This window comes from Trachurus trachurus (assembly GCF_905171665.1).
Source record: "Trachurus trachurus genome assembly, chromosome: 18".
NCBI classification, from domain to species: Eukaryota; Metazoa; Chordata; class Actinopteri; order Carangiformes; family Carangidae; genus Trachurus; species Trachurus trachurus.
This window is the reverse complement of record NC_139909.1, coordinates 5,185,740-5,211,662: the sequence shown is the minus strand read 5'-3', so window position 1 is coordinate 5,211,662 and position 25,923 is coordinate 5,185,740. Positions and strand designations below refer to the sequence as shown.

General features: G+C 40.8%; 1 protein-coding gene across 1 annotated transcript; it reads right to left on the bottom strand.

Annotated features, from left to right (window-relative positions):
- Positions 1–185: 185 nt before the first annotated feature.
- On the bottom strand, positions 186–16,182 carry LOC311001477 (uncharacterized protein; the record flags this gene model as incomplete). Its single annotated transcript, XM_083992565.1, has 12 exons — positions 186–911; positions 1,824–2,130; positions 2,218–2,297; positions 6,742–6,977; positions 7,803–7,918; positions 8,008–8,090; positions 9,538–9,779; positions 10,586–10,700; positions 12,015–12,256; positions 14,067–14,372; positions 15,050–15,238; positions 15,969–16,182. 12 exons carry the CDS (start codon positions 16,180–16,182, stop codon positions 186–188), a joined length of 2,856 nt encoding a protein of 951 aa, XP_083848691.1.
- Between the last annotated feature and the right edge of the window lie 9,741 nt (positions 16,183–25,923).

Here is a 25,923-nt window from a genome sequence, read left to right as displayed (position 1 = left end):
ACAATTAAAGGTAACAAACCTACTGCTATGACTATAGGGATTATGGCAATGGGCCAATTTGCCCAAATGTTGAAAAACTCTCCCTTTTAAGTGAACTGAACCCTGAAGAAACCGTTGTTACTTCAATACTGTTTGTATTAAACAAATGTAACGACTGAAACGTTGTGGACACAGTGACTCCTTTTTTATGCGGTGTGGTTCCTCATGTGCGTCACCAGCTTGGCTTTGCACGTGAAGGTTTTGTTGCAGGTGCTGCAGCCGCTCGGCCACTGGCTGGTGTGTTTCCTCAGGTGCGACTGCAGCCTCTTGTTCAACAAGTACCGTTTGTCGCAGATGTCGCACGCGTACGGTTTCTCCTCGGAGGAGCCCAGCGAGTGAGTCAACACGTGTTTGGACAAAGTCTGCGCCGTGGCGAACGACGCGCTGCACGTGCTGCAGCTGTGCGGTTTCTCGTCTTCCGCGAGCGTCCCGGATTCGTGCTTCTCCCTGTGGAGGTTCAGCTTCTGCTTCGACATGTACGACTTCGGACACAAGTCGCATTTGTGCGGTTTGTCCTTTACGTGGATCCACATGTGGCTGTTGAGCGTCCACTTCTCGGCGAACGCCTTGTGACAGACCTTGCACTTGTGCGGTTTCTCCCCGCGGTGCCGCGCCATGTGTCCGCTGAGGCCCGACGCCGACAGCAGCGACTTCCCGCATATGCTGCAGCTGTGCGTCTTCTGGTGGCTCTGCTGCAGGTGGAGGCGGAGCAGCTCGGCCGACGGCGACTGCTCGCCGCACACGCCGCACAGCCGCGCCGCCTCGTCCACGTGCCTCCACGAGTGTTTGATCATCATCCGGGTGGAGCTCCGCGTGATGCCGCACACTCGGCACGCCAGAGGACCGTTGCTGCTGCTGCTGTTGTTCAGCGCCTGAATGAATGAATGAATTGATACTTTATTTCAAACATGTGAATAACATATTACACTTGAAGCACTAGTCGATAAAAACCTTTGTATGTTTGAAAAGGAGTAGGAAGAAGCATTAGCTTATTAATTCCTACCCCTTCTCCACCTAGTACCCAGTACTATAGACCGAATCTCCTTGTTGTTTACATTCTACTTCGGGGTAGACAACCAGCACGTAATTTGAATGAGAACAGTAGTAACGAACGAGAGTTTAGCTATATATATCGTGTTTTTCACGCCCTATCACCGTTTAGACAAATCTGAAATGATTGAAGAAACATTACTATTTCTGTGTGTGTGTTTTGTGTTGCTATGTGTTGTATTTATTCAGTTTGGGGGAATCACAGTGTCTAGAAAGCATCAGTGGCTCAGCTGACAGGGACAGCTAACGGCAGCAGCTAAGCTAACGGCGGTAGCTAAGCTAACACCAGGACGTCAGCTGTTAAAACCCTCCCGTTGTGGGACACGAGATGAAACTACTCCAGTTAGCTCAGTCATGTTGGAACTCAGATATCCGCTGGAGAAAATATTTTTTCATGGAGCGTTTATTGAGTCACTGAGTTATTAAAGTTAAACAGGTAGCTAACCGTTAGCCCGGCTAATCTCTGATAACCATGACTAATTACAAAAACGTGCACACATAAATAGTAATGTTTGTCCAATCATTGGTTTTATAGACTTTACAAACATCAGATTAGTCTAAACTGTGATATAGTGACATGAAAAATTAGATATATAGAGAAACTCTCGTCCGTCACTATTGTTCTCATGCTGGTTTTCTACCAGGAAGTAGCTGTAAACAACAAGGAGATTCGTTCTATAGGTTATCTTACTTCCTGTATATCATGTTTTGTTTTGTTTTGTTTTTTTAAAAACCTGAAAATGAGACGAGCGGATCCGTTTCCTCTTCTTCCTCTGGACGCCGGAGTCAGAGTCGTCGTCCGGCTTCCTCTCCCTCTCCCTCTTCCTCTTCCGCTTCCTCTTCCTCTTCATCTTCTCCGGCTTCTCGTCGGTCATGGCCGCTCTCCAGTCGCCGCCGTCGACTACTTCCTCTTCCACCTCTTCCTCCTGATCCGTCCCGGACAGAGGCAGAGACCACAGACTGGGAGTCTCCAACCACCCGTGTTCTTCATCACCATCACCATCGCCATCATCGTTGTAACACACCTCTGTGTACTTGGGTCTGCGGGAATCGAACACAACACAGAGTGACGACACTTTGTCTGAATCTCTTCTTCGACGTTTGTTAGTTCAGATGTTCGGGACTCACATGACGCCGTGTCGGCCCCAGACAGACGTGGACGGAGAAGAATCCTGAGCAGCTGCTGTGTTTTTCTTTTTCTCTGGCGCCTGAAACAGTTTTGTTACCAAATTACTAAAGGGATAGTTCAACATTTTGGCAAATTGGCCCCATTGCCATAATCCCTATAGTCATAGCAGTAGGTTCGTTACCTTTAATTGTCGGTGCAAGCTGTTTTTAGAACGGCGGAGCAGAGCCGTGAGCTGCTCAGAGCTACGCTACGGAGGCTCATTATGGGATTTCTTTGTTGGTTTCCCTCATCAATCTCATCAAATACACAATCCAACAACTCCACAACGCTCTGGTGGACAAGTTGTGACCTGCACATTCACCACGCTATGAGATAATAACACAACGTTACCAGACAGAGTTGTTGTAGAGGGAAATTCAGAGACAAAAACTGTCCCTGAAGGCAACACGCATCAGTGGTTTTGCATGAATTTCCCTCTAAAACAACTCTGTCTGGTAACGTTGTGTTATTATCTCATACACAAAATCTTACAAAGAATATTTGTCTTATTTCTAGTCAAAACAAATCTAATTCTACTTAAAATAAGACCCATCACATTAAAAAGCAGCTTGTTTTTAGACACTTTTTTTTTTTTGGACTTCTTTCAAGTATATTTTCACTTGAAATAAGTAGAACATTTTGATAGTGGAGCAAGTTTTTCTTTCTCATTACAAGCACAAAAAACTTGCTTTCACTGGCAGATTTTTCTACTTATTTCAAGGGAAAATTTGTTTGAAACAAGTGAAAATGATCTAAAAACAAGTTCATTTTTAGGTGATGAGTCTTATTTTAAGTGGAAAGAGATTAGTTTTGACTAGAAATGAGACAAATATTCTTGGAAAGATTTTGAGTTTTTTGCAGTGTATGAGATAATAACCAGGGATGCAAACGGGTCAGGACCAAAAAAGAGAGGAATTGTCTGGCGGGGGGGGGGGGGGGGGGGCTCACCATTAACAATATCACAGAAAAGTCCATTTCCAGTAGTTCAACCCCAACCAAGTATTGAGTGCATATAGATGGACAGTTTTCAGAAGGCCAACATTTCTATATTAAAAATGCTTTAAAAAAAATAAAAACCATTGCAATATTTCAATTTTGGAGATACTGATTTTTAGGTCTTCACTGAATGTTAGTCATAATTATTACTATTAAAATAAACAGAATAAATAAAGACATGGGATTTAACATCCCATTCAGTGTGTAATGGACATATAGGCCTATATGTGTTAGTTTCACTTTAATTGAACACATTCTACATCGCGGAGGCGACGTCTCTCCTTCACCTCTGAAACGGGGCAGAGCTCCGTGGGAGACACCTGCCTGACGCAGCAACGGACATACACGGGGGGGGAAAACGGCGGCGCCGTCGCACCGAATGCACGCGGATACGCGCCGCTTTGGGTAACGAGCGCGCACGTCGCGTCTACATTGGAGGTGAATAGGAAGGCTGTTACCAGTGTAATCAGAGACAACCATGAATGAGTTGTCGCACACACTGAGGTGAGCAGCAGAGCGGCCGCACCGTGACCACGGTCCGCTCCAGCTGCCTGGTGTCCCCATTACGCACCACGCGTCTTGTCAGTCACTTGTCCAAGTTCTCCTTTACTGTTTTTTTTTCGAGACAACACTCATTCTCTCTCTCTCTCTTTTATCAGCGGTGTCAGCTGATGTGCACATCTGCAGCAACCCAAACAAATGCACATGTTACTGTTGACTGGCTCTATTCCAGCCACATGATTGGTTCGGCGCGGTGGAAATCTCATTATCATTGGTTATTTGTATCGTCTGCCAAAACATGAATGAATGAAACCTGTCGACCACGTCTCATATTTCTATCGAGGAAAAGTTATTTCACAATTTATAGACACAACACCGACAAGCACTGAGAGCCGCATGTTGCAGTGACGTTATATAGGCTATAAAAAAAATAATAATCCGCAAATAATAAGCCGACGAAAAGGTGCAACTTGCCACTTAACTTCTTGTCGATGTATTATTTGCGGGGGCTTTCGGGGGATCTGGTGACGGTGGAGGATCTGGGACTGATTGACTGTGGACCACCACCAGTCTGATCAGGTCCATCACAGCACAGCAGCTGCAGCTCTGCCCCGCTGTCACATGACGCATATCAGCGCAATCTGTTTACATTAAACCGACATCAGGAGAATAATGAGAATTATGATTTAAAAAATATATATTTGTTTCGAATTTTGGCCCCTGGATCATGATTTTTTTGGGCGCATTCTTGGTAAAAAAAAAAAAAAAAAAAAAGACAGTTGGGATGCATAATGTGTCTCATAACAGTATACTGTGCGTCACGTTATCGCCCCCCCCCCCCCCCCTGTACTGAGCTGGCCGGTACTGGGTAGGCTATAGCGTCCTGCTGATCACCGCGCTGAGGCACCGGCCGGTCTGAGCTGCGTTCATGTGCCGACTTTAAAACTCTCCAGTCAGTGACCTGGTGGCGGCTGTTTTGGTCGTCAGCATTTTATCCACGCAGCGACCGTCCACGGCTTAGTGGTGTTTTATTCTAGGGGTCGGTGGTGTTTTATTCTAGGGGTCGGTGGTGGCTGTGAGACAGCAGCGGCTCCACGGTGAGAGGGGTGGGGGGGGGCAGCTTCTGCTCACCTGACTCTGTGCAGCTTCTTCATTAAATCCAAACAAACAGTCCGACACAGCGACGCGCTGCTCAGTCTCTGTAGCTCATCAGCCCGGAACTCGCCGTCATGGATCAGAAGCGACGGCGGCGTTTGGCCTCAGTGTCTCGGACTTCCAGAGCAGCTACAGCAGCGTTGTGACCTCAACCATGGTTGGTGAGAGCAGAAATGTTGTTGTAGGCCTGTGCATATTCTCATTTGTCCAGGTCATAGTATTTCAAAGGAGGTTAAATCGAAAGCAACTGGACTTATACTGAGTCTCCACACCAGATAGTTGGACCAGTCCCAGCCTGGTCAGATGCTACATGAACTGATGAAGCCTCATGGATGAAGGTGAAACGTCTTCCTAGACAAATAACTAAGTCCAGTTGAACCTCCTTTGAAAAAAAAAAAAAAGTTGTTGGCGGGCTCGTGAATTTTTTTTTTACACGAGTCAAAACGAGCGATAAATCGCATTTCTCGCGTATCTCGCGTTTGGTCGCGCGTAAAAACTTGAGCGAAAAAAAAGCGTTCCTCGTGTTTGGTGGGAAGCCCCTTGCGGGTCTTCCCACCAAACACGATGAAAAGGACGAAGACGCGAAGGTCCCGTCGCACAAAAAGAATCGCGTGTAGCGTCGCAAAAAAAAAAAAGTCGCGTATACCGCGTCTCGCGCCTAATCGCGTCTTTGCGTCACGGCCTTTTACACCGCGGACGTAACGAATAAACGGTGACGGTGTGAACGAACAACATAGAACAGGACCAGACGTGCGTTGTTTCCTCTTTTCACCTACATCTCCACTCTCCCTTACTTACACTAACTACTGTTATTGTTGAGGCCAGAGAATTGTGGGATTTGTAGTTTTGGACCAATCGCAGGTTGTGCTCTTTCTTTTTTGTGATTTTCCCGGTTCACACATGTCTTTTTTTTTTTAGGGGCAAATGCGAGTGAAATGCTCGCCCATGGTGGGCATAAGAAAATTTAAGACCTGTCTAAAATTATTTAAGACTTGAAAAAAACAATAATTCAACAAATTTAAGACATTTTAAGGCCTAAAAGTGTGTAATGGACATAGCCTATATAATGTGTTAGTTTCACTTTAATTGAACACATTCTACATCGCGGAGGCGACGTCTCTCCTTCACCTCTGAAACGGGGCAGAGCTCCGTGGGAGACACCTGCCTGACACAGTAATGTACGTACTGCACGCGGATACGCGCCGCTTTGGGTAACGAGCGCGCACGTCGCGCGTCAACATTGGAGGTCGGCAGTTATCAGTATGATCAGAAACCATGAATGAGTTCGCCTCAGTTTCACGTGATTGTCACTGTCAGCCTGTTAGAAAAACATTTTACTGACCCCAGCTGAGACGCTGAGACCCCCCCCCCCCCTCCTAAAAACAAAAACTCTTCGGATCTGAACGATTCACACAAGTCACCTAATTGGTCATGAAAAAAGCGAGTTTCGCTTTTCGGCGCGCTGTTTGCATCCCTGAATAACACAACGTTACCAGACAGAGTTGTTTTAGAGGGAAATTCATGCAAAACCGCTGATGCACGTTGCCTTCAGGGACAGTTTTTCATCACACAGTCTCTGAATTTCCCTCTAAAACAACTCTGTGTGGTAACGTTGTGTTATTATCTCATAGCGTGGTGAATGTGCAGGTCACAACGTGTCCACCAGAGCGTTGTGGAGTTGTTGGATTGTGTATTTGATGAGTTTGATGAGGGAATTAAAGGTAACGAACCTACTGCTGTGACTATAGGGATTATGGCAATGGGCCAATTTGCCAAAGTGTTGAACTATCCCTTCAAATTTTCGATGGAGGTTCACAGTCCAGAGGAGTTACCTTCAGACGGATGTAGATGCCAGAATGCTTGAGCGACCTCAGCGTCCGGTGGACTCCCTCTGGCGTCAGGTTCTCCATGGTCAGAGGGTACAGCGTGCGGCTGCGGTCGGACGTTAAGATGTCGAAGGGTTTGTCCCCGGCCAGCTGAGGGAAGGTGGATCTGAGCAGGTCCAGGAAGTCGGGCTCCTGCAGTCCACAAGGACACTTCAGCTCCTGCAGCGGGTACTTCCTGAACACTGAGAGAGAAGAGCAGCCGGTTGGTCAGAGCCAGGATCAGAGCTGCTAAACATGGGCTAAGTTCTAAAAGCGGCTTGAGACGGACAATCATAGACGATCACAAGTCGACCACATGTTGTAGGTGTAGCGCTACACTGCCTCTTATAATAATAAACACCTGCAGACCGTGATGGAAAAAGTTGATTTAAACAAAAGAGATATTTTCAATCAAAACAAACTGCACTTCAATCAAAAAAAAAATTGTGTTTGAACCCTTTTTTTCTTTGATTAAAAAGGTTTTTTTTTTGGATTGAGGCGAGTTATTATTTGATTGAAAATATCTTTTTGGATTAACGTGAACGTTTCTAGCCGACTCTCACTAAAGAAGTAACACTGCAAAAATTCAAAATCTTACCAAGAATATTTGTCTTATTTCTAGTCAAAATGTCATTTCTAGTCAAAATAAATCTAATTATACATAAAATAAGACTCATCACATTTTAAAAAGTAGCTTGTTTTTAGACACTTTTTAATTCTTTCAAGCAAATTTTCCACTTGAAATAAGTAGAAAAATCTGACAGTGGAGCAAGTTTTTCTTCCTTATTACAAGCACAAAAAACTTGCTTTCACTGGCAGATTTTTCTACTTATTTCAAATGAAAATGAGTTTGAAACAAGTGAAAATGATCTAAAAACAAGTTAATTTTTAGGTGATGAGTCTTATTTTAAGTGGAAAGAGATTAGTTCTAGACTAGAAATGAGACATTTTGACAAGAAATAAGACAAATATTCTTGGAAAGATTTTTTGCAGTGAAGATATTTACTGAGCCGCTACTTCCTGTTTACCTCTGGCCGAGAGCACGTTGACCTTCGGGTCCTCCAGAACCCTCAGACTGAGATCCACGTAGTCCTGTGGGGGTCTGGTCCTGGGTCTGCCCGGCCCCCTCCTGTCAGACTGAGCACTGGGAAACAACAACAACAACAACAACGTCAGACTGTGAAATGAGGAACTGGTTCGTCGTCGTCGGTAACGGTTGGTTGTGTTGGTTACCTGGTGTTTGGTCTGGGAGCGTTTCCAGCAGCAGCATCTTTTCTTTGAGGAACACGAGTCAGTCTCATGTTTTTGTCAAAATGCTAAAAAGAAAAAAGAAACGAGTGAATAAACAGACACCACTTTTAAAGGAATAGTTCACCAAAAAAATTAAGTTCAGTCATTATTGACTCAAAAGTGCATCTGGGTAGAAAACCAGCACGTAATTTGAATGAGATCAATAGTAACGAACGAGAGTTTAGCTAGCCTATATATTTTTCACACCCTATCACCGTTTAGACAAATCTGAAATGATTGAAGAAACATTACTATTTCTGTGTGTGTGTTTTGTGTTGCTATGTGTTGTATTTATTCAGTTTGGGGGAATCACAGTGTCTAGAAAGCATCAGTGGCTCAGCTGACAGGGACAGCTAACGGTAGCTAAGCTAACGGCGGTAGCTAAGCTAACACCAGGACGTCAGCTGTTAAAACCCTCCCGTTGTGGGACACGACATGAAACTACTCCAGTTAGCTCAGTCATGTTGGAACTCAGATATCCGCTGGAGAAAATATTTTTTCATGGAGCGTTTGAGTCACTGAGTTATCAAAGTTAAACAGGTAGCTAACGGTTAGCCCGGCTAATCTATGATAACCATGACTAATTACAAAAATGTGCACACAGAAATAGTCATGTTTGTCCAATCATTGGTTTTATAGACTTTACAAACATCAGATTAGTCTAAACCGTGATATAGTGACATGAAAAGTGAGATAAATGCAGCAAAACTCTCGTCCGTCACTATTGTTCTCATGCTGGTTTTCTACCCGGAAGTTGTTATAAACAACAAGGAGATTCGTTCTATAGGGACCTACACAAAAACGTCCATAAAACTACACAAAAACCATTTAATATTCCTCCACACTGCTCGTCCACTGCAATCCAAGTGTCCTGAAGGGAGATAGTCCAGAGTTTACTGGAAACTACAAGAAACAGAAGAAACAGAAAAAAGGCCAGCAGCACTCGTGTCCTTCTCATTGTCCTTTATTACATACTGCGCCGGCGCTTAACATGCACAAACCGGTTTCGACAACGTCTTCCTCAGTCTTCCTCAGTTTTTTACTGGAAACTACCTCATTTAGGACATTTTTACAGCCTCAACAGTCCAGTATTCAATTTTCCGGGGGCTCGGACGTGACCAGACTTGCCTAAAATGACGTAGTTTGGAGTAAACTCTGGACTATCTCCCTTCAGGACACTTGGATTGCAGTGGACGAGCAGTGTGGAGGAATATTAGATGGTTTTTGTGTAGTTTTATGGACGTTTTTGTGTAGGTCCCTATTGACTCTCATATAAAGTTTTGGTTGGACTAGGAACCGGCCTCCCAGGTCTCCAGATGCACTTTGAGGAATAAAAAACTACTACGGAGTATTCATCAGCATGAGGGGGAGTCACTAATGACTGAATTACGTTTTTGGTGAACTATCCCTTTAATAACAGACCAAAACTTCTTTTTTTAAACTTCTCAGACCAGGATGGTTGGGACTCGGTACCTTCAGGCGGATGTACAGGGCTGATTTCCCGGCGCCGATGGACTTGATGGTCTTGACGATGGTCTCGGGCGTCAGCGGCGCCGCCACCAGAGGCCTCAGCGTCCGGTTCTTGTCGATGGTGAAGAAGTCGAAGGGCTTGTTGCCTAGCAACACGGGGAAGGTCGACCGCAGCAGGTCCAGGAACCCGTCCGGCTGTAGTCCCCGAGGACACTTCAGCTCCCGCATCGGCCACTTCCTGAACGCTGGAGCACAGAGACCACGTTCAAGAAACTGTTCACTTACTGTAGGTAAACCTGCTGTCTTTTAATATGTAGTAAATAATATGTACACTGCAAAAAACTCAAAATCTTACCAAGAATGTTTGTCTTATTTCTAGTCAAAACAAATCTCATTCTACTTAAAATAAGACTCATCGCATTAAAAGCAGCTTTTTTTTAGACACTTTTTACTTCTTTCAAGCAGATTTTCACTTAAAATAACCTGATAGTGGAGCAAGTTTTTCTTTCTTATTACAAAAAGCACAAAAAACTTGCTTTCACTGGCAGATTTTTCTACTTATTTCAAGTGAAAATGTGTTTGAAACAAGTGAAATGATCTAAAAACAAGTAAATTTTTAGGTGATGAGTCTTATTTTAAGAGAAAAGAGTTTAGTTTTAACTAGAAATGAGACATTTTGACAAGAAATCAGACAAATATTCTTGGAAAGATTTTGAGTTTTTGCAGTGCAGCCCTTAGATAAACATATTTTCTATTTCGGGAGAAGACAGTGTTGCAAGTTCTCTTTTTTGTCCACTTAGGTAAACCAACATTAAAGGAGAATTCCGGTCATTTTCTAAGTAACGCCCTACAGCTCTAGATCCCCGAGTGCGACCGTAGGAAAAAATCTGAGAAAAATACATGCAGCCCGGAACTAGCTCTCCTCCTGCTAGCTGCGCTATTGTTCTCTGATTTTTTCCTGCGGTCACACTCGGGTACCTAGAGCTGTAGAGCTTTCTTAGAAAATGACCGTAATTCTCCTTTAAATCAGAAGTAAACCCACAGCACATACCCACGGGTATGATGACTGATATCTTGGGGTCGTCCAGGATGCAGATCCTGAGGTGCAGACCTTTGGTTGATGAATGAGCAGCAGATCGTCGAGTCTTCTTAGGAACTGGAAGAGGCTGAAACGAGACACTACAGGTGAATAGGGGAAAAAATTAACTAACAGATATCACCATGAAACTTCCCAGGTTTATCACTCACATTAAGACAAATATTTTTTGGATTACAAGTTTTGGAAAATGTTATGTTTAAATATGTAAATGAGGCAATATCTAATGAAATATGCGCTAATTTGCATACATTTCCAGAACAGAAATCTGAACAATGGATAAAGCTACTTTCAAAAATGTTTGTTTTATTTTGTTGACATATTAGAGTCAGAAGTTTTTACAGAGGAGGATTTTGGATATCTCTTTTTATCACTCTGTAAATGAGAAAATACTGTCACCAGCCCTAAAAAAAAATCTAATTTCGCCATGTTTTTAGGAACAAACGTTGTATAAATGAGGCTGTGAATGATATATCAACAATCCCCTCTGTAAAAACCTTCAGAATATAGACACGGATCAAAGTGGAAGGTTTGGTGTCTGTAAGTGCTGCTGAAGTGGAGATTTCTAGCTCAGAGTCTGAGTCTGAAAAACTCATTTTGAGAAAACGGCCTTTAAAGACTTGGACTGTAAAATTCCATAGATTGTTAATGTAAATCGTACTTCTACGATTGGTTGCAGATACAGAGGAAATGACAATTTTTGCAGCCTACATCATTGTTGAGGAGAGAGAGAGCTTTACAATGACACCTGACATGACATGAGTCAGACTAACTTTTGGCAAATTTAGGAGAAATGTACCGACGAAACAGACAAAATGAAGAAAAATAAAAACCTTATTGTGGATTTTCTATCATTTCTTTAGACTTTTCTGAAAGAATACATGTTTCTAATTCAATTAACACAAGATTAAAATTAATTCAGTATAAATGGTTAATGAGAGTTTATTGAAAAGGGGACCCTGATTCACTGCCTATGGGAATGCTCTAAAATATTGGTATTTTGGGAAAATGTAGTTAAATGTAGAAGGAGTTGATAACTTGTCTTGGACTGGAGAGATTGACATACATTGTTAAAGGTAAACAGGAGGAGTTTGCTTGTATTTGGGAATCTCCTAAATATTTATTTAATTTACTCCATTAGTCTGATGTCTGATGTCACTGTCCATTTGCTTTTTTATTTTATTTTTTGGTCTGTTCGAGGGGATGTGGGAGAAAATGTTTGTACATTTAATGTTGAGTTTGAAATACATTTGAAATTTCAATAAAAAATGTTGTTAAAAAAAAAAAAGAATACATGTTTCAGAAAGAAAAATAGCCCAAAATCTCAAAATTGATCAGTGCATGAAAAAACAGTGTTTTTGCCTGTAGCGTCTCGACTCGGTACCTTGAGGCGGATGTAGAGCGAGGAGTTCCCGAGGCCGTTGGACTTGATGGCGCTGCAGATCTGCTCCGGCGTCAGAGTCTCCACCGTCAGAGGCCTCAGCAGCCGAGTTCTGTCCGACCAGAAGGTGTCGAAGGGCTGGTTGGCCGCCAGCTGGGGGAAGGTGGAGCGCAGCAGCACCAGGAAGTCGGCCTCCTGCAGTCCACAAGGACACCGCAACTCCCGCCTGGTGCACGCCTGAAACACTGCAGCAAAGTTTCTTTTAGTGGGTAAACTGCTTTTTAGGTGGTAAACTGTTCACACTTGTATCACTGGTGGTTCCAAAACTTTTTTTTACATCAAGGACTCTAAAATTGACACAAATTAGACCACGGACCCCCATTTAATTGGACAAAATTTTGAAGCAAACACCAGAAATACACAAACAATCAATGTACGTTTAAATTAGGCGTACATTTTTGAAAGATTAGAGAGAAATTTGTGGAAAAAAGTGGTAGCCTACAATTTCTCAAAATTGAAATAGTTCTAGAAAAAAGTGGTAAGATTAAAAAAAAAAAGTTTCAGATTTTTTGAAAAAAGGTGGTAAAATTTCAAAAAATAAAATAAAATAAAATAAGTTTGAAGTTTGAGAAAAAAAACTGGTAAAATTTCTCAAAAGATTTCTAGATAAAGTGGTAAGATTTCACAAAAAAAATGTAGAAAAATGTGGTACAATTTCTCTCTCAAAAAAGGGGTCTTGAAGCTGAAGTAAAAAAGAAAAATTGAGAAGCAACTGGTAAAATTTCTCAAGAACAATCTAGGAAAAGTGGTAAAGTTTCTAAAAAAAAAATGTTTTTAAAGTCAAACAATAATTAAAAAAGTGGTAAAAATTTCTATTAAAAAAAAGTTTAAAGTTTTTTAAAGGTGTACAGAAATGGCCGTTTGTCCTGTTTGTCGCGCCGAGTTGTCACGAGCTGCAACACGAGTTTACCCGAGTGAGGAAAACGAATTTGATTGGTCGTTATCGAGCGGGCGGGATATTCAAAGCTTGGGGCGAGCCCGAGCTCCGTGTGTGTGTGTGTGTCTCAGACGTTTGAATGACGGATGACGGATCCAATATCAGTGGCTGGTGAATCGTGTACAGGCTGACGTATAATCCGTGCGCCTGCATTATCCAATGCGGGAAAAAAAACACACTTTCATCCTGGATTTACTCATAAATAGAATTTTGCACAAAGTTTGGCCTACAACGTCTGAAAGATGAGTTATCACATTAATTTTATGACCCAGAGTGGGCTCAAATTCAATTTTCTTTTCTGTACACCTTTAAAACATTGAGAGAAAACTTAAAATATCTCAAAAGAATTCTAGAAAAAGTGGTAAGATTTCTCAAAAAATTGTAGAAAAATGTGGTACAATTTCTCTCAAAAAGGGGTAACATTTCTTGAAAAAAGTAATAACTAAATAAGAAAAATTGAGAAGAAACTGGTAAAAAAATGTTCAAGAAAAAAAGGCTAACTAATTAAAAAAGTGGTAAAATTTCAAGAAAAAGTTGGGGACCCCCTTAAACCTGTCAACCCTTACACTTTAAAGGGATAGTTCACCCAAAATTGAAATTTCACTCATTATCTCCTCACCCTCATGTGGAGGGCTGGGAGATGCAAATGGATACCAACTGTCTTCGTAACAAAAAGACACACCAAAAAACATCCAAATACCTCCATGCTGCTCGTATGTAATGTCCGTCTTGTATTGAAGCCCCGAAATGCGAAACTGTCCCGAAAAAAATTTAATAAATCTATATTTCAAGCTTGTTTGTAACGGAAGCTCCTCTTCCTGGTCCGTGCAAATCTCACGAGATTTTTTGTTACAAAGACAGTTGGTATCCATTTGCAACCGTTACATGGACATGCACTGCTACGCCGAGACCCCCTGTAACTCAGAGAAGCCACGGAGGACTCTGAAACTTCTCCCAGCCCTTAGTCCACATGAGGAGGAGGAGATAATGAGTGAAATTTCAATTTTGAGTGAACTATTCCTTTAATTTCTCTCCGGGTCTCTGCTGTAAAAACGAACCTTTGGGCGACAGCATTTCGATGGAAGAGTCCTCCAGGATGCAGATCCTCAGGTCCACGTTGCGTCGAGGTCTGCCGACGCTCCTCCGCTCAGGCTGGACTGTCGGAGGCGATGACCTTGAGGCTTCTTCATAATCCAGCTCTGAGATCTGATCCTGATCCACTATGGGGGTCAGCACCAGCTCCTCTTCCTCCTCCTCCTCCTCCTCCTGTTCCTCCTCTTCTACTTCTTCCTCCTCCTCCTCTTCATCATGCGTCTCCACCCCGGTGTAGCAGAGGAGCGCCATACTCCCGTCATCCTCCACACCTGGACACCAACTCACACTTTAATCACCTGTTTTCACCGGACTGAGAAACATTTTGGCAACTTGGCCCATTGCCATAATCCCTATAGTCGTAGCAGTAGGTTCGTTACCTTTAATTGTCAGTGCAAGCTATTTTTAGAACGGCGGAGCAGAGCCGTGAGCTGCTCAGAGCTACGCTACGGAGGCTCATGGGATTTCTTGGTTTCCCTCATCAAATACACAATCCAACAACTCCACAACGCTCTGGTGGACAAGTTGTGAGCTGCACATTCACCACGCTATGAGATAATAACACAACGTTACCAGACAGAGTTGTTTTAGAGGGAAATTCAGAGACTGTTGATGAAAAACTGTCCCTGAAGGCAACGCACATCAGCGGTTTTGCATGAATTTCCCTCTAAAACAACTCTGTGTGGTAACGTTGTGTTATTATCTCATAGCGTGGTGAATGTGCAGGTCACAACTTGTCCACCAGAGCGTTGTGGAGTTGTTGGATTGTGTATTTGATGAGTTTGATGAGGGAAACCAAAGAAATCCCATAATGAGCCTCCGTAGCGTAGCTCTGAGCAGCTCACGGCTCTGACCGAACCTACTGCTAAGACTATAGGGATTATGGCAATGGGCCAATTTGCCAAAATGTTGAACTATCCATTTTTTAAAAATTGAGTTTTTTTCTTACTCATCTCAAACTTTTGCTGCTGCTGCGGCTGCTGCTCCTCCTCTTCTACATGGAGTCCGACTTCATCCTCACCCCCAACTTCAGCTCCACCTCCATCTTCATCCCCACCTCCGACTTCATCTCCACCTCCGCCTTCAGACGCCTCCTCTGGTATCGGCTCGGAGATGGGAATCATATATTCGTCATCATCTGCATCAGAGGATATAAGTAATATAGATCATTTCCTTCAAACGTGACAATGTAAATGTGCCTTGTTGGCACTATAGATGTGTTTTGGTACAAGATCCAACAATAAATCACGTCATAATTTAGTTTTAAAAGGTATAATGTGTAGGAATTCCTCCCATCTAGCGTTGCAGTTGTATTTTGCAAGCAACTCAATCATATCATGCTGCATTCACATGAAATTGGGCAGACGGCAGACGGACGACAGCCGCTGCACGTAACGGCATAAACAAGCCTCTATGGAAACAAGTGGTCTGGCTTTCTCTCTGGACTTCTGTGACTAAAATGACATCTGGTTTGTTAGCGACGGCCGTCTGCCCGACTGCACGTGAATGCAGCATCAGTGTAACGCTCCATTGTTACCGCGGTGACTATGGGGGGGATTACTGATTAATGAAAAACGTACTTTTGAACGAAATAATCGATTTTTGTGAATGGATTAGTTACACAGTGTCCCTTTAATGTTTTGCAGTTTACTTTTGTAGCAGCCGAAGTGACGAATGCAACAATGAGATCACAAAGGTATCAATAGTTGTTGGGTAAAGTTTCCATATGTTGCTCTTTTTCACCGGTCAGATGTTTAAATTAACAGCTTTATGGACGGAGTTCAGCAATACTATTTCCCGTAACAAACTACAAACTACAAACAAAGAAACAACAGAAGTTATAGACCCTCTGGTCCAGCAGCACCGACCGGGTCTCTCCACTTTGAGCGGCGGCTGCAGCAGAGCCTCCAGCTGCTGGCTCCTCCAGCCGGACGCCTCCTCCTCGTAGCCGGCCAAGGTCCTCTCCACCACGGCGAAGATCTCCTGCGCCGCGGCGCTCAGCCTCTCGCTGATGACCAGCCGCAGGATCTCGGCCTTGGGGTTGAGTCCCACTCCCACTGCGTCCGCGGCCTCCGGCTCCATGGCGGCACCGCGAGTCCAGCAGCTCGGGGCTTCTGGGCACCGATAGATAGATACACGGAAAAAGAAACAAACTGGCGGGGAATGATTCGAGCGGATGTTGGTGCAGCTACAAATACTGTCCGACTAGAAACATCCACTGTCTGTCTGTCTGGGGCGGAGAACACCAACCAACACCCATTGAGACCAGACGGACGGTAGATGGCGCTCTAAGCTTTATTATAGGACTGGTTATTCTAGGAAAGCATTGATTCACTTTTACTTTCACCTTTCTTCTCTCACTGGTAGAATTTCTACATATAAATTCACATATTCACACGTCATGTACAGTATTTGTTTTGAATTTGATATTATTTGCACAATAATTAGTATTGGTAGTAGGCTATATATAATAGTAGCCTATCTATCTATCTATCTATCTATCTATCTATCTATCTATCTATCTATCTATCTATCTATCTATCTATCTATCTATCTATCTATCTATCTATCTATCTATACACATTATAAGCTTCTTTTCCCTCCTTGTAATCACCAAATTAATACTATCTTCTCTCCCCCACCTCCCCCCCAATACTCGATGTATGCAGTGCTTTATTGAATTTATATATTTTTAAATAAATAGGTGAGGTGATTGTATTGGCTAAGTAGAAATATTATTTATTTAAAAATTCATTTTATATCAATTCTTTAAAAATATTTTCTTAAAATTGATATATTGTTACAATTTTATACTTATCCAATTTCTTTTTACATGAACAATTGTAAAACATCTTATAGACAGCAAAGTTACTGATGATTAATAATATTTTCTAGTTGAATCAGTAGAATTTCAAACATCCATCAGAAAACTACATTTTATAACAAAAAACTATCAATTTTATCAGAATTGTTTCAACGTCTGATCATGTTCCTTATTAGATAAAAGAAGGTATCGGACATTTTACAATGACTACATCATATTTCAGATCTACAAAAGAAGAATCTGCCAAAAGTCACAACTAAATTTTTATTTATTTATTTATTTTTTACCACAGATTTTCTATTCACAGTGATTCAGTTTGGACGATTCACAGCAAAACGTTTGTGACAGCTGTGCCGGCGAAGCCACAGGGAGAAACTCACCCCTGACTCTAAACTCTGAGGGAGAGCAGCAGAGGTCAAAGGTCAGAGTGGACAAACATGGACGTCGTCGACTCGTCAGCCAAAGCAGCTGTTGATAAATGTTTTAAATGTAATTTTCCAACGTTTTGAGCATCACAGATGTTTCCACCTCCACAGTTAGTTACAATATTCACATCTTAATAAACGGTTGAGAGTTTCTCATAAAAACTGTAGAAAATAAGAATATGAGATATGAATATAATATGAACCCGAGGCTACAGGGACTGAGTGTGAGTGTGAGTGTTGTTATAAAAGCATTGTGAACATGATCTGGTCCCACCAGTCTGACGAGAATCTGACTGTCGACTCCTCGGAGCTTTAACATTTTTTTTTATCAATAATTGTAAAAAATACAACTTCTTCTCTTTCTCCACTCTCCAGCAGAGGGGTACGTACTTATTATTATTATCATGTTCAATATCTCTTTTAATGTTCAACGTGCTAAAAAAGAAAAGACTTTGCACTTTGCAATTGCATGTGTAATTTCCATATGTATTTAGTACATTTCTTTCTTTACTTTTGACAATTAACTGTTCATTTAGACAGATGGATGGATGGATGGATGGATGGATAGATAGATAGATAGATAGATACTAGATAGATAGATAGATAGATAGATAGACAGACAGACAGATAGAACGATAGATAGATAGATACTAGATAGATAGATAGATAGATAGATAGATAGATAGATAGATAGATAGATAGATAGATAGACAGACCGATAGATAGATAGATAGATAGATAGACAGATAGATAGATAGATAGATAGATAGATAGATAGATAGATAGATAGATAGATAGATAGATAGATAGATAGATAGATACTAGATAGATAGATAGATAGATAGATAGAACGATAGAACGATAGATAGATAGATAGATAGATAGATAGATAGATAGATAGAGATAGATAGATAGATAGATAGATAGATAGATAGATAGATAGATAGATACTAGATAGATAGATAGATAGATAGATAGATAGATAGATAGATAGATAGATAGATAGATAGATAGATAGATAGATACTTTATTAATCCCGAAGGAATTCATCTGTCAGCTGCTCATTATTTACATGATTTTTGCACTGTTTCTAAAGCAAATACATTTTGTGCCATCAACTTTAGTGTTTGTAAAACAATGATTGAAATAAAAGGAATAATGATGATGAGTTTAGTTTATTATTATGAAAATGTTATGTATGTAAACCAAAGTTACAAATTATTACGACTTAGTTTACAAGTGCATTCTTTAGTCGTTGTTTCCCTCTGTAAAAATACATTTTGATGCACTAACTATTGTTTAAAATTGAATTTGCATTTTGATTTGCATATAATTAACATTCATTATTACAAATATTACTTTATAAATTCCAGGTTTATTCATTTTAAAAACATGACACCATCACCTCATTAAGTTGCATAACATTTCTTTTTAACTGAACTGATTTATTGATCTTAATAATCCATTTCCAGGAGATTGGACTGATGAGTGGCTTGACTCAAAACGCTGCAGCGACGACCTGTGGTGAGTCTCACAGCCGAATAAAACATTTAAATAAACCAAAGTGAAATTAAATCATATTTTTTATTATTAGTAGTATTATTATAATGTGTTCTTTTTCTGTTTTCCTTTCTTACACTGCAGGTAAACCTCAGGTGTTCGACTGCTGTCCAGCTCCACAGCAGCAGTACCTCAATCTGACCAGCTGGGGGCGCAACAACACCACACAAACTCACACCACTGCTGTTACTGTGAGAGTGTGTGTGTATATGTGTGTGTGTGTGTAGTCAAACTCTCCCTTTAAGGCAATACGTTTCCCTTCTAACACAATCAGTGTCACATGTGACCCAGAGAGTCAAAGGGCTTCTCTCCCTCAGAGCTTTGTTTCTAAAGTGTCGTCGACCAGGGGCCTCATTTATCATCGTGGATACACCTTTTTTTACGCCATTTTCCCCTCGTTTTGTGCGTACGCACTTTTCTCCGCCAAATTTGGGATCTATCAAGCCAAAACCTGACGGGGAAAAGTGCGGACATTTACACCCATTTTGACCCTGGCGTACGCCTTTTTTGAGGAACAGGAGGAATTGGCGACACCGTTGCTGAGTCAGAGAACTGCAGTGTGAGAGGGAGAGAGGAGCGGAGTACATTTAGAAGAACACAGTAGGATTTTATGAAGTAATTGTGGTAGTGGTGGACCGTTGATGCTGGCAATCCAACCCGCTCTATAATAACACTAGGCTTTATGTTAATTGATAAACAGAGCGCATTGTGGATTTTGCTTTTTTGATTAGGCTGTGTGACGTCCGACAAGGATCAAACCATCCAAGTTTAAAAACACACCGGCAGCAGCGCCCGTGATCTGCAGCTACTGAGACTGTTATTATTCTGTCACCTGAGTTAACGAGGTGCACGTGTGTTTGGAGCTGACGAGAGGAGAGAATAAAGAGTGAGACAACGTGGCCCTGAGGAGGAACTGTGAAGGACTCAGCTGTAATGGAATATGACCTAAACCGAGTCCAGTAGAGCTGTAACTGTGTAGTGGGAAGGCCTGCAAAGTAATGGTAACTATCGTCCTGCTTCCTACATTGTTTTAACATCTAGGTAAAAAAAAAAAAAAAAAAAAGATTTTCTGGGATAAACGGGCAGATTATATAAGATTCTTCTTCTTTCTGCTCCCTTTTGTTGAGATTTGGGAGGTTTTTGTTTTTATTGTAGCTTATTAAAATGCAAGATCATTTTTCTGACTGATTTATTGCCCGTGTATCTGCTTTCGGAGAAGCGGAGAAGTTCCGCTTCTTTCCCCCGTCCTCCGCCGGTTGTCTCCGTTGTCACTTTGTTGTCACAAAAGTTGCTGCGCCACAGAGAGCACATGGCTAATTAAATATGCACGTGCTGACCATATAGAGTTGTATATAGGCGTTCCGGGGGCGGAGTAAGAGGTGTGTTCACGTGTGCACCATTCTTGAGTCCTGTGTGATTTATTGCGGAGAGTTGTTCGTACGCACAGTTTGATTGATCTGAAAAAGGTGTAAATATTTAGGGTGTACGCCATTTTCGTCTTTTCGCCGTACGCAAATATTTAGTAGCAGTTTTACACCCTCTTTGATAAATGAGGCCCCAGACTGGGGTGTAATGTTGTTGCCTTCCAGTGCCGTCAGGGAAAAAAAAAAAAAAAACACAGCAAGGAAAATGTCTGTTACAACAAAGGCAATGTTAAAAAAAAACAACTAGGATGAGGAAACATCAATGAAATACACAGCATCTTAATAATGAAATTGTGAAATTATTACAAATTGAACTTTGAACCTTTATAATAACATAATATTTTAATACAAATCTTTCAAAATTTCAATTTTCATGGGAAAAAACAGAAAGAAAGCCAAGAAAGAACTGTAGTCCATATAACTTATACATAAAATAAAAACATTTTACAGCATGTTAATAATGAAATTGTGAAATTATTACAAATTGAACATTGAACCTTTACAACATAATATTGTAATATGAATCTAAGTTTCATTTTCATGGGGGGGTGGGTCCATAAAACTTATAATAATAATTCAGTTTCAGTTAAATTTATTTGACAAGGGACAATGTACATTAATAAAACATTGTAAAAAACAAATGTAAATGCACCCGATTTAGCTAAAAAAGCTAGTTTTCATCGCCAGTCCCTCTGCCTGATGATAAAAGGCAACTTTAAAAAAAAAAAAAAAGCAACAATGAGGTAAAATAAATAATGATATAAACTATTAACAATATAAATATGAAAGAATATTGATTTATAAAAATACAATCTAATCGTACTATAGTAAAAATTCTAATGAATTGTGAAATATTTATCAAATTATAAAACTGAAGTCAACACTTTTAGCCTATATCATAACAAATATTGCAAACAATAATTAATAACCAAATTCACCCAATATTAATTTTCATGTTTAATATTTTATATAACTCAGTTTTTAAGTCTTTATCTCTTTATCTCCTCTCTCTCTGTACAGTCGTCCGTCCATCCTCTGGTTCCTCTCCTCCTCTACAGTGACAGACACTTCCCATCCTCCTCTCCACTCACTCAGCCAATCAGCTCGTCCGCTGGTGCTCATCCGGGCGACGCCCATTCAGGAACGCACCCCTGTTACCCCGGCAACGGTGTCTCCAAGTGTGTTCCCACTTTTTTTACTCTTTTCTTTCTTTCTTGAACTTTCTCTTTAAAGGGATAGTTCACCCAAAATTGAAATTGCACTCATTATTATCTCCTCCCCCTCATGTGGACTAAGGGCTGGGAGAAGTTTCAGAGTCCTCCGTGGCTTCTCTGAGTTACAGGGGGTCTCGGCGTAGCAGTGCATGTCCATATAACGGTTGCAAATGGATACCAACTGTCTTCGTAACAATATATTTATTATATTATATGGATATGCACTGCTACACCGAGACCCCCTGTAACTCTATCTATCTATCTATCTATCTATCTATCTATCTATCTATCTAAAGTAAATGTCAATGGTACTCAAAGCGTTGACAGGGTTCAAGGGGGTCCCCAACTTTTTCTTGAAATTTTACCACTTTTTCCTAGAATTTTTTTTTCAGAAATATTATCACTTTTTTAATTACTGTTTGCCTTTTTTCTTCTTTTTTTTGAGAAATTTTACCAGTTTCTTCTCAATTTTTCTTTTTTAGTTATTTTTTTCAAGAAATGTTACCCCTTTTTTTGAGAGAAATTGTACCACATTTTTCTACATTTTTTTGAGAAATCTTACCACTTTTTCTAGAATTCTTTTGAGAAATTTTACCAGTTTTTTTCTCAAACTTTTAACTTTTTTAATTTATTTATTAGAAATCTTACCACTTTTTTTCTCAATTTTTTAAAAAACTTTTTGGTGTGTCTTTTTGTTACGAAGACAGTTGGTATCCATTTGCAACCGTTATATGGACATGCACTGCTACGCTGAGACCCCCTGTAACTCAGAGAAGACACGGAGGACTCTGAAACTTCTCCCAGCCCTTAGTCGACATGAGGGGGAGTAGATAATGAGTGCAATTTCAATTTTGGGTGAACTATCCCTTTAACCTCTCTCTCTCTCTCTCTGTGTCTGTGTGCAGCCGGCGGCCGGCGGTGAAGAAGCCTCTGAACGCCTTCATGCTCTACATGAAGGAGATGAGACACACGGTGCTGCAGGAGGGACGGGAGAGAGAGAGCGCCGCCATCAACCGCATCCTGGGACGCAGGGTGAGACATGACCACGATGATGATGTCACTGTGATGTCACACAGCTAGAGTTATACTGTAGCTACTAGGACTCTCAACTTGAGCATCTTATATCAACATTTCACTGCAAAAATTCAAAATCTTACCAAGAATATTTGTCTTATTTCTAGTCAAAACAAATCTCATTCTACTTAAAATAAGACTCATCACATAAAAAGTAGCTTGTTTTTAGACACTTTTTAATCTTTTCAAGCAAAATTTCCACTTCAAGTAAGTAGAAAAATCTGATAGTGGAGCAAGTTTTTCTTCCTTATTACAAGCACAAAAAACTTGCTTTCACTCACTGGCGTAGCCACGGGTGTGCCAGGGTGTGCCAGTGCCACCCACAGAGGAAGCTGGCACACCCAAAAAATTTGATGCATTTTTTGTTTTTGTTATAGTCTATAGCTACTAACATGTTATCGATCAGTTAATACATTTGTAAAAAATTGCCGTCAGGTGATGCGTTGCGGAGAAACTGGACTAATGGAATAATTAACGAGTTCAAGGCCAGGCCACGCCGTCTTGCCCTTTAAATTGAGAGCTGCGCAGTGCGCACAGGTAAGCAGCTATATCATTGTCCTCTTCTGCTTTGCGATATAAAACCATCAGGCCAGGCTGTTACATAATCATATGTGATGAATGATGAGCCCAGTAGTTGTGTTCAGATGGTTAAATAGCTTTGTTGATCATGCGATCAAAGTTATTTAAGCGCCGTTACGCACGCCGCACCTCTCTCGTCCAGTGCGCCCCTCCTCTCCTCTCCTCTCCTCTCCTCTCCTCTCCTCTCCTCCCTCTCCAGTACCTGGCTGCTCAGCTCTGGGACCGGGGCTGAGAGACGTCACCGCTGCTTTCACTCCGTCCGTGATCCATCTGGTCAGCGCGTTTAGACCCGAGTGGCCTGAGTGTCCCACCTGAGCTATGTGCCATAGCGCGCAGCTCCAGCTCAATGAATGACAGCAGGTCTCAGTTACCTGCTCAGCTGCTGCTCAACACTGATCAGAGCAGCTCTCCCTCGTTTGCTGAGGTTTTATTATAAACTAAAATCTTCTTTTGTTCTTTGTCGCATAGGCCTATATCTCCCCATCTTCTCTTCACTTCATCTCTTCTCTTCTTGTTTTACCAACCACATTTGAACTTTCTCATAGATAATCTCCCACGTTTCTTATGCTGCAGGCAGCTCCACAATATGTTTATTTGTCCCTCTCTCTATTAATGCGTCGGATCAAATTTTTATTCTGCGTTTGTATCCATCCAGCTCTGTGTCCACACTCTCCATGGCGGAAACGATTACGCGCAAAACCCTCATTTAAATACTGTGGTTTGCGCGTGTTGTCATTTAGTGTGTTACTCTTAGTAGATCACCTATTGTGTGTGCGCTAACCAGACACGCAAAAGTGTGTTTTTTTATGACTTTGTTATTGATTTATTTGAGCACGTCATATGTGTGAATGTTTTGACCTGTTGTACTGTTGACTATAAGAGCAGTTACTAAGCAGTTTTTTTTTTACTCAGCGTTGCATATAGATTAGAAGATAAGTATGATCATACAGGCTTGCCATGATGCCACTGTTACATTATGTGCAGTCTGTGTCTGATGCTTGTTAAAGGCCTATGGCTTGTTGAGAGCGAATAACACATGGTTTGTTATTACTGATGAGAACGCACACAACATATAATGTTGGAATTCTTTTGAATATTTATGGAGGTGTAACGCTCAGTTTGTTGAAAATAAATTTGGCACACCCAGTCTTTGCAGGTGCACACCCAATGTCTTTTTTCTGGCTACGCTACTGCTTTCACTGGCAGATTTTTCTACTTATTTCAATTGAAAATTGGTTTGAAACAAGTGAAATGATCTAAAAACAAGTTCATTTTTAGGTGATGAGTCTTATTTTAAGTGGAAAGAGTTTTGTTTTGACTAGAAATGAGACATTTTGACAAGAAATAAGACAAATATTCCTGGAAAGATTTTGAGTTTTTGCAGTGTTCAATTGACTGTAAAAGCGATATAATGTACTTTGACCATGGAAAACATATTATTTATCACAATCTATTTGTTTCGTATTGCAAATTCCATATACACATGTAAACATTCAAAAGTCTCACCCAGATTCAGAAGTTTTTTTATGTGAATTTAAGGAGTAGGCCTATATTTAAACATGAACACTTAGCCTATTGATACTAAACAAAGCGCCACAACTACAAATCTCTATGAGAATATTTTCAAAGAGGAGTAATGCGTCTATTCTGTTTCCTTTCTTCTTATCCCCATGTCATTTTATATTTTATGATTATATATTTTTAGTTATTGTTAATAGGCTACTGCTCATATCTATATTGAGTATTATTTTCCCCTCATTTTTGTGACATTTTATGGAGCAGCTGTCTGATGTTCCCTGTACATTCAATTGTTCAATGCCTTTTCAATAAAGCTCATTGAAAAAAACAAAAGAAAAAAAAACAGTTAGCCACTAAATTAGCAAATGCATGAGGTGAATAAATCTGAATAAATATTAATGATATTAAACAACTTTTAATTCCTTATGGCGCCTCAGAGACATGAAACACACAGTTTTAAATCGACAAACCTCATATACAAACAAAGTAGAAGATGATATTGATATGATGCCGACAGCTAATTTCTTGTACTTTGTTGTTTTTATAACTTCTCCATCAGTGGCACGCGCTGTCGCACTCTGAACAGTCTAAATACTACGACCTGGCCCAGAAGGAGAGACTGCTCCACATGCAGCTCTACCCCGGATGGTCAGCCAGAGATAACTACGTACGTACGGTTTGTCCATCACACTGTGTAGGTGTAAATACTGTGTGAGTTTCAGTTTTTATTGCTTTTTCTTCTTTTTCCAGGGGAAGAGGAAGAGGAAACGCAGCCAGTCGGCCTCAGGAAACCTCCCACGGTTCAGTTAAATGGAAAAACAAAAAACAAAATTAAATGTCTCTTCGTCTTTAATCTCTCTTAATTTACTTCATGTGTTGTAGCCTATTTGTTGAAGAAATAATAATAAAATCTGTCTGTTACATCGATATTATTTTGGTGTTGGTGAAAGAAAAATGTCAAAAAAATAAAAGTCCCAAAAACTAAAAAATGAAAAAAATAAAAATAACACATGGATCAGCAGAAGCCGCTCTCGACTGAAAATAAATCTTTTTATTACAGAAGCAATAAACATCTGGATTCTGACACTGGACAGATGTTGAGAGTGTTGCCGTGGTGAACCTCAAGTCATCATGTTTACAAAATTAACACTACACAGCAACAATAACCTTCATTAATCCGACTTAAATTCAGCAGCATTTTTATT